Below are 10,093 nucleotides of genomic sequence, written 5' to 3'. Positions count from 1 at the left end.
CGCAGCAGGTAGGGTCGCAGTCACACAGCTCCAGGGACCTGGAGGTTGTGGGTTCAAGTCCTGCTCCAGGTGACTGTCTGTGAGGAGTTGGTGTGTTCTCCCTGTATCCGCGTGGGTTTCCTCCGGGTGCTCCGGTTTCCTCCCATGATCCAAAACACACGTTGGTAGGTGGATTGGCAGCTCAGAAGATTGTCCATATGTGTGAGTGTGTGTACATAGCCACTGGAATCGCGTTGCAGTGCCGGTCCCAAAGCCCGGATAAAATAGGGAGGGTTGAATCCGGAGGGGCATCCAGCATAAAAACTGTGCCAGATCGCTGTGCGGATCGCCGTTGGTCCGCTTTGGCAACCCGGGACGGGAGCACCCGAAAGAAGAAAAAGTGTCTGATTTTAAGAAGTCCACCCGTGGAATTTAAATTTGGGACATTACAGTCACCAGAACTATTGCAATTTCACTTTAAATATTTATTTTGCTGTACCTACTAAATGGTTTTACATCGTTACATACCTGTAATCATATCACAGCATTGAATTATGCCATTAATCATATTTACATTTCATTTAAATTTTATATTTGTATTTTCAGTTTCCAAAAAAAAAAACTGGTTAATGGTTGAGTTGTATGATTTTTATTTTTTTTTTCAATTTAAAAAAACAAACTTCATGGAGAATAACTATGCAATTAATTTGAGCTACAACAGAACATCCCTTCCCACAAACAAATACTGTTTTGATTGAAAGTTTTGAATTGTTTAGTACCATCTTGTATTAATAAGCTACAAGGGAGAAAAAAGCATTATTTCCAGTGATAGTGGCACTTCTAAATCTAAACTAATCCTAAACTTCTTATCTTTAGGATTGGTCCTTTCTTCACTATAGCCAGGTGGAGCTGCTCCCACCTCCAATTCCTCCACACCTTGTGACGCAGCCCTGCTTCAGAGGTGCCTGTACTCCCCATCCACCACCATCCTGTCTGCGGAGTGGGTATCAGCCCCCTCTCCAGGGGGCGCCAGCGAGGAACTGAGCGAGGCCTTGGACAAGCCTCTGGAGAATGATGCTGAAGGGGTATGGAGTCCAGACATCGAGCAGAGTTTTCAGGAGGCATTGGCCATCTATCCGCCCTGTGGTCGGCGCAAGATCATCCTCTCAGACGAGGGCAAGATGTACGGTACGCCTCCCCAACCCACATTTTCCTTTTTATCTCTCTTTCTCTGCTTGGGGTCTTACTTATTAGACTAGATACAGCATCTGAACTATGAACTAAATATACATTTGATTAGAGGATGGTCTCTTTTTCATTCATTACCTCAAGCCACAGTAATAACTTCTTCGGTAAGATTTGGGATTCAACCTTAGATATTCAGACAGCGCCCACAAAGGGGTACTCTACACTGTTTTTAGAACTGATTGGTGTTTTAAGCCTGTAAGACCTCTATAGTAGTGCTGTCAAAATACTTTAATGCACATGAATATTTAAGGTGTTAACTTTTTTAAGGCTAATTAATCAATTTACCAATTTGACCTTCCATTATTCACTCATTTTACAGTTTAGTGATGTATTAGTTAGTTTTATCTAGCAATATAAACTGATATCATTTCTGATAAATACAGCAGGTAGACTACATTATACATTATTTATGCTGAAATATATATTAAATATCATTTGCTAGTACGGACCACGCCCATAGAGGTTGAAGCCGGACCCCCGTTGGATAAATGAATATGAGAAAAGGGTGGAGATGGGGGGGATGTTGGAGCAAGTTTTAAAACAGGAGGCTCGGTGGGTTTGATAATGGCAAAACACGGCTCCGAATATGGGGATCAGCAGGAATGACCCAGCGCGGAGGAGCGAGCTGACGTAGTGAAGCAGTCGAGTCGAGATCTGTCTCCTGAACTAAATGAAGCGAGTTTGTCCTAGGCGGAAATGACGTGAATTTGCAGGGTATATATAGGGCTGGGAGGAGTTCGGGCGTGGTCCTACTCCCAAAATTATGTTATTACATAACTTCAATAACTAACAGTCACTCTTTCCCTTCCTCATTTCATACTCTTTCTCGCTTGCTCGCTCACTGTCTCTCTCTCACAGATATGCATGTCACACACACACACACATGCATACACAGAGCTCCTGTTTTGTCTTCTACCTCACTTAATTCCTCCAGGTTTGAGCCACAAGCTGCTCTGTAGTGTTAAAGCTTCTGTGTCCAATGCTAAAGTTCTCCCTGAAATTTTTAATTAGCACATTAAGAGATTTTTATTCAAAAAAACATTAAAATTACACTGAGATTTTATAATAAAAGAGAACAATTTCCTCTCACCTGTCCTACAAATACTTCCATTGTCATGGATGCACTAATATTTTATCTTTATTATTGTGATTACATTTTTTAATAAATAGACACTTCTAATAAATATAATATAAATATAATTCCATTGTGTTGAATACTGCTTTAAGAGCAACACAAAGCACTTGTGTAAGTCTCTCTAGATAAGAGCTTCTGCTCAGTGCTGTAAATCTAAAAACACCTACTCATACCTAGTGTTTCTTTATATTTCTGTAAATGCTGCAGTTAGGTTTTCAGCTTCAAACTTTAACAATGCTCTGCTTCATAAATATAGTATGAACATTTTATTGTATTCAAAAATACAGTTTGGATTGTTGATTTTGATTCTGACACATCAATTCAGTTAAATTGCCATTTCAGAGTAATGCTTCACGCTGCACAGGTTCATAATTACAGATCATATAATTACTGACATCACTAAATTGTTGTGGACTCCACAATCACAGTGGGTCTTTCCTGAATTACCATTTGTCTATAACAGTTGGTCCTTGATGATCACTGATTTTCTTCGTTCAGTTCTTGCATTCAATTCAGCTGTATTTAATTCCATTCATGATTTCATAACAATATTGTAGATATGTATAAATGACAGCGATTGAGTCTAGCACCCCAAACAGCCATAAGGTAAATTTGTTGTGCTTTTCTTCATATGTGCTATAGATAGCAAAGACATTGTGTGTATGTCTGTCTATTAATGTCTCTGTGCCTGAGCTGCCAATGGATGGGACGATAACAGATGGGTAGCTGGTTTGATAAGAGCTGACGACTAGTTGGATGCATGGATGGAGGGCTGGGTAGAAGGTGGATGGGTGGAGAGGAAGAGTGAGAGGATGTATAGGGACATGTGCTAGGTATCTGCTCAAAAACGATCTGTCATCACACACTGGACTAACGATTAGTTGCAGCATCTGAGCTGCCATGAAAGCTTGTGCGTGTGCATGAAGCCTGGAGCTGCACAACTGGAGGAGTGGGGTCAGGTGGCAAATACTGTGGCAGGGGATTGAGGGGAGTTGAGTTGGGAGCAGCTTGGGGTAGTTCCACTGCCACCTTCCTGCCTTGGATCGGAGAGTGGGGGGGAGAGGCGAGTAGGGAACGTCATGGAGATTCTGGAATGGCATGTGCTCGCCCTGAGCTCGGGGTTCAAGGCAACATGGCTGTAACCGGAGACCAGAATAGACGTTTACCCTTTGAGTCTGTGTGTGATGATGGGGGTGGGCAGATAAACATCGGGGGAAGAGAGCCAGTCTTGGGCACTGTCCTCTGCACCTGTCCTCTGCCCTCTGTCTATAGGCCCCTCCCATCCCCAAGCCCATAGCCCTCGCAACCCTGAACTGTCTGTCTGCTAGTCAGTGTGTGTGAGTGACTTTCAGGTCACCTCTCACTGCTCACTACCCTACCCCATTGTCTGCAGACATTATCAGATTTATAATATGAGGAGATAGAAAGAAAGAGAGAGAGCAAACAAAGTAAAAAAAGAGACTAAGTTCCAAGCGCAATAGCAAAAAGAAAAATTTGCTCGCTGTGCTTGGGGGGGGTTTTCATTCACTTGTTGGAGGTTATAGCACATAGAGATGATTGTGATTGGCCAAAAAGCACATATGGCAAATATGCATACTTATGGAAGCCTGTTTCCGCCACATAAAACAATACAAAAAAGGCACCAGTTTTTATTTTTCATTAATATGCTATTTGCTATCTCAATATGGTGTCAATATATTGAGATAGGATCTCATACTATCTCAATATATTGACGTATTATCTAAAATAATGAGATGCTGTCTCAAAATAATGAGATATTTTCTCAATATATTGATTAGTATCTCAGATTAATGAGATATCAACTTTCATATTAATGAAAAATAAAAATTGGTGCCTTTTTAAAATGATGTTATGTGGCGGAAACGGGCGTCCATACATACTAATGGTAAATTGCTTGCCTAATTTTTTAGTCATTTGCTGCAGGCAGTGTTAAATAATCTCTAAATAGTTTTGTCAATGTTGTTTCTTGCACTGATAATATATTATCAGTTCTGTAGAGAAGTAATAAAAAGCATGACTAAATACTGTAGTAGCCCTTGGTTACTGCAGTGTCCTTTTTAATTTATTGTTATTTTATTTTATTAATTAATTTATTTTGCAGTGTTGTTTTTTATAACATATTCGAGAAGGACTGTTACTCCACCACCTCACTCATGCCTTGTTCAGCTGCAGCCTGCAGTATAGACCACTGGAAATGATCATTCAGAAAATCTTTCAGAAATACCACCACTGAAGATTAGACATCATCTGCAGCTGGCTTCACCTCACCACTCAGTATCCAACACATTCCAGGTTGAAGTACAAAAGCACAGGATGGCAGTGTGGAGAAAAGAAGGAAGAAAACTGACTTTTCATCTGTTTAAGTTTCCCGCAGCCAAATGCATCAGCCCTCACAAACCTTCCTTATTGATAATCTCCTGTAAAAACAGTTTTAGTATAATGACTTAAAATTAATGAAGGTACAAGCCTTTTAGAGAAATCTTTTTTCCCCTAGGTCTACTCTATTGTATGAGTTTTTCCTCTGTATAATTTAATATGCAAATTTTACTGTACCAAGGTATATCGCGGAACTGAAGTTTGTCTGCTCTTTTAGGAGGAATCCAAACAGAACTTTCATTCATCGCAGTAATTTGCTGTACTGAAAGAATTTGAAGTGATCACTCAGATGACTATCTGCATTGTGAAAAACAGACTGTGTCATTATAGTTAAAGCATGACCATTCTTCCCACTCTGAGCACTGTTGACTGTCAGACGCAGTCTAGGTATAGCAGCTGTAAAAATCCATGCAAATCTCACCACATTTCTCTGCTGCTCCATGATTATTATTTATTTCTTTTCTTTTTTTTTTTCTTGAGAGGAAGAGAAACTTTCTCGCCTTTTTTTCATCAAACATTTGTGGCATTTTTTCCCACAGTTCCTTGCATACCCACTAGCCATTATGCTCATCTCTCTGAGTTATTATCTCGTTAAGCACAGCAGCGTCACGGAGATTGTCTCGCTCTTGGTGCGGTGGGCTAAATTCAACAGGCTTTGCCAATGAAAACATTTCTTGGCTTTCATGGCTGCTGCGCTGTAATGCCTTCACCCTCCACTCTCTCGCCCGGGCCGTAAAATTACACACCCAGCTGCTGAGAGGAAACACATTTACCATGACTTAACGGCTCCCAATCATCCTGCAGCAAGATAAGTAAATAATGGACCTCTTCACCTGTCAGAAACTTGTTACAAGGAAAAAATGGAGCTCTGGAACAGACGTGTGGTGACAGGGAAAGTGTTCCAAAACTGGTTTTAAAAGATAAAACCAACCCCACATAATGAAGTACCTTTCATGTTCAAAGGAAACATCATTACAGATGTCACTTCAGTTGACATGCAGAGATTCACCAAAGCACAGATATTTCGTTTTTGCTGTTTCCTATTTACTCTGCCCCTAATTACTTTTATGATGAGAGAGAGAGAGAGAGAGAGAGGAGAGAGAGGGGGAGGGAGGGAGAGATGGAAAAAGAAGCCTAACCCTCACCTAGACTCTAACTTTACCAGCTGAGTGAGAGATTCATTTGTGGGTGAGGACAAGTTCTAATGAGCAGATTCTCTCCCCTCTCCCTCATTTGTCCCCTCCTTCACTCTCTCTATCGCCCCTTCTCTTTTTTCTTGTTTTCTCTCACCCTCCTTTTTTCCTTCCTTCTTCAACTAACCTCCTAATTCTTTGTCCTCAAATATATCCTCCTTCTCCCATTTTCTCCTTTATTTCTCCTTATTCTCTCTGTTTTCATCTTTCTTTACATCTCTTCTCACACCTTTTTATCACCTCTTTTAATTGCTCCTTTTTTTACATTTATCTCATCAGACTGGATTTTCTCTGTTTACACACTCATCTATTTATTTATTTTCTATAACTGCTTCTTCTTCTTAATCACTGGGCACAAGGCAGGGGCACACAGGGCATCCTATATATATATATATGCTATTTAAATATAAATGCTATTTATCAAAGAATATTTAAAGCTCTTCATTTAACATTAAACATCATTCTTTATCATTTTTTACAGTTTGCACATGTAAATATAAATGAGATGCTGTTACTTTGCCTGAGTGTTTCAGTGCTTTATTGATCAGTGCACCCTGACCTAAACACACAAAAGAGAAAGGATATGATAAATCTGCAAAGATACAGTGTTATTCAGGACACACACACACACTTGGTTGTCTGTACTACAGTGTTCTGTCTTGTGTTGTGTTGTGTCAAAGAGGAAGTCTCACTCAAGCTGTAGATTCCTGAAACCCAAATGCGCCTCTCATCCCTGAGGAGAGGGTATGGGCAGCAGATGGAGCTCCTTTTGCTGCCCTTTCCTTCCCTCTCTCTGTCCTTCTCTCTCTCTCTCTCACTCACACACACACACACACACACTTGGACTAACACTAGTTTGCAGCTTTGCTTGTTTGAGAGAATAAAAGCACGGAAGCAGCCACTCTTCCGCACAGCAATGATTTAGAAGGGTTTTAGATATCTCAGACCACAGGCCACTTAGGTCACTTCATGGAGAAAGTATTTGTGTGTGTTGTTGGAACATGAATGTGTGTGTGTGTGTGTGTGTATGTGTTTGTGTATCCCCTACCCCTCCTTCCACACTGAGCAGATGCAGGACTCAGTGTGAGGAGAAGTCAGAGCTTAAGAATGAGAGGAATGTGCAGGGGAGGAGAGGGGGAGGCCTCACTGAGAGAGAGAGAGAGAGAGAGAGAGAGAGAGAGAGAGAGAGAGATTTGTACCTAAAGAGAGAGAGAGAGTTATAGTAAGTTTGGGAGATAGAGGGCATTGGAGGGGTCAAAGAGATTTATGAGGTGCAGGGTGCTGTGAGGCTTCTGTGCCTTTGCGTGACACCAAACGTCCGCTACGACCTTACTCTGGCCCTGGAGGGCTGCAGATTTGTGTGTGTGTGTGTTTGTTTGTGTGGTGGGGGGATAGGGCAGGTTTCAGGTAGCCACGGCTGTCCACCCTTCTGAAACTGTGTTCCAGACTGTGCCTATGAATGACCGCTTTCTGGCTGTTCCCCAATAGATACATACACACACATACACACCCCACAGCTGTGTCTCACTTCGGCCTTGACATTTGCCCTTTCTCTCTCTCTGTCTCTGTCTCTGCCTGTCACCCCATGCTTGATCTAAATAGATGTCTTGTTATTATTTTCATTAGTTTCATGGAGTTATGGTATATTGTACAGCACCGTGCAGAAACCTTAAACACATAAGCAAAATGGGTTATTAAATGGAGTTGCAGCTTGGGTCTTAAATGCTTACCCAAGCTACAACGTAAAATAGGTGAACTGTATAATAGTATATACCATTTCTAATAGATCACTTTAAACTAATTTGTACATTTTTATATATCTTTATTTCTCATAATAAATTTAGCTTAGTTATACATTCTGCAATCACATTTGTTTTCTTTGTCATTTACTTGTCCTGCTTTTGCCTTATCTCCCAGCTGTTTTCTGCATCTAAAAGTGTTTACTCTCTTTGTGTGTTGTGTAGCACAGTAAATCAGGACTTTTAAACATGTTCAAAGATTGGTGAAGACCTTTTTGTAAAACCACTTTTACAGAAAACTTTCTGGTAATTATCTACATACATCTATCAAGACTTCACACACATTGTTTAATATATTTAATCTGTTCAGTAAATAAGATCTTTTGGTCCAGACTTTAGGGATTTTTGGACAGATTTTAATTGTTCTGGCTCTCCATTCATCACATTGCAGATTTGAAATTAAACTAATTTTAAGACAGTCATTCCCAGAAGTGAGGAACATTAGTTTTAGGGTTAATATACAGGAGCACTAAGTGGTTCTACTGTTACAGATTGTAGTCCAGATGTTACTCTGCATACTTTGTTACTGAATGGTGAGAAATCCCACAGGACCCCATGTTGTTAGTGTGTTAATGTGTGTGGCCCTGTTGATCAGACACAGCATTGGTGCTGCTGTTTAATGATAAATTGTAATAGGGCTTCTTTAACATAGACTTAATTTAAAAAAACATTTGGCAACATTTGTCGGCATGCATTGATCAATTTGCTTTGCATTTGGCCTAAAACATTAACAAACATTTCATTATTAATCTAATATTTTTTTCCCTTTAAAATTATATACTGCATCAGAAATAAAAACATCACTATCAACTTATCATATTATTTAGGAAAGTAGTTTACCAGCTGCCAGTAGTATGCTTTTGTTATAGTTTAGAAATCCTACAGTTTTAAACTGTAAAAAAAAAAAGTCACAGTGAAAGATGGTTTGCTTTGTTTGAAATCCACAGTCACATAGTGAACACATCCAAAGGAATATTTTTCGTTGTCTTCAGACTGCAGCAGAGCAAGTGATGCATTCTTCTGATTTGTTGCTAAAATTTGAGAAAATTAAATGTTAGCTTATTAATTCATTGTCTGTAACTGCTTATCCAGTTCAGGGTCGCAGTGGGTCTGGAGCCTACCCAGAATCATTGGGCGTAAGGCAGGAACACACCCTGGAGGGGGCGCCAGTCCTTCATAGGGCAACACATACACTCACACATTCACACCTACGGACACCTTACCAACGTGTGTTTTTGGACTGTGGGAGGAAACCGGAGCACCTGGAGGAAACCCACACGGACACAGGGAGAACACACCAAACTCCTCACAGTCACCCAGAGCAGGACTAAACCCACAACCTTCAGGTCCCTGGAGCTGTGTGACTGCGACACTACCTTCTGCGCCACCGTGCCGCCCAAATGTTAGCTTAGCTAAATTAAAAATAAATTAAAAAGTTAGCTGAACAAGGGAAGCTGAAACATGTGCAGAAGGGCTGTATCTTTTGTATTTATAATTACTTTTCTATTTCTGTTACTTTTCTTGATTCAAAACTTGTAGGGTATTCTATCATTTGAATGGGCTGGGATATTTAAACTCTTTAATCTGGCACACTGTCGTGTTGATCATTAAAGATCAAAGGCTGGTTCATGGAAACCTTACATGTATGCAAACATCATCTGTCTGAACCTGAAACCTCCCAGCATGTATTAGAGAAGAGCTAGAGGCGGGAGAAGGCCATGCCTGGTATCCCAGAACTGAATCCAGACGTTTTTATTGCATGGCAAAGCCCCTCTAAGATCCTCTTGTCTCTGCCTGGATTGACTTGCCTTGCAGTCTCTCCCTCTCTCCTTCCCCTGTCCTGTCACCACAGTGCAAAAGAGGTTCCCTTTTAAAGTGATAGGCCAAGAACAATATTGAATTAATTATCACTGACAACAGAGAAACAGTCTGATCAGCCATGGTAAACACACACAGTCCTGTAAATGAGTGCATAAAAACTGCACTGAACACTGCCTACACACACACACACACACACACACACACACACACACACACACACACACACACACCACTCATAAGCCACAGAAATTAAGTTTTAAATTCTCTGTTTTTAAGTATGTAAAAAGATATTTGCTTTTGGTTTTATGTGGATATGTGAAGTCAGAATTTAGGTTAGACAAACATAAATCACTCCCTCTGCCAAAATATTTTTTCCAAAATTAATAAAAACCTTAGGTGTTGCAACAGGTAGTACTACTGCCACACACTCCTAGGGTTCTGGGGTTGTGGGTTCAAATCCCAACTCACGTCACTATCAGGTTGGTAGGTTTTCTCAGTGTCTGCGTGCGTTTTTCCAGGTG

At 40.5% G+C, this 10,093-nt stretch overlaps 1 protein-coding gene across 3 annotated transcripts in view; it reads left to right on the top strand.

The window, feature by feature from the left end:
- Positions 1-1,023: 1,023 nt before the first annotated feature.
- The window catches only part of LOC136694577 (transcriptional enhancer factor TEF-3-like), a 31,125-nt gene continuing 22,055 nt past the window's right edge, over positions 1,024-10,093 (top strand). For 2 of the 3 annotated variants that reach the window (XM_066668257.1, XM_066668256.1), the window contains exon 1: positions 1,036-1,167. In XM_066668257.1, coding sequence (XP_066524354.1) covers positions 1,161-1,167 — 7 coding nt within the window. In that variant the 5' untranslated portion in view covers positions 1,036-1,160. Of the gene's footprint in view, positions 1,168-10,093 lie in introns of all 3 variants that reach the window. The other variant, XM_066668258.1, reaches the window with a different exon arrangement.

The sequence above is a fragment of the Hoplias malabaricus genome, chromosome 4 (genome assembly GCF_029633855.1).
Source record: "Hoplias malabaricus isolate fHopMal1 chromosome 4, fHopMal1.hap1, whole genome shotgun sequence".
NCBI classification, from domain to species: domain Eukaryota; kingdom Metazoa; phylum Chordata; class Actinopteri; order Characiformes; family Erythrinidae; genus Hoplias; species Hoplias malabaricus.
Note: the sequence above shows the minus strand (reverse complement) of the source record. Positions and strands in the feature narration are given on the sequence as shown.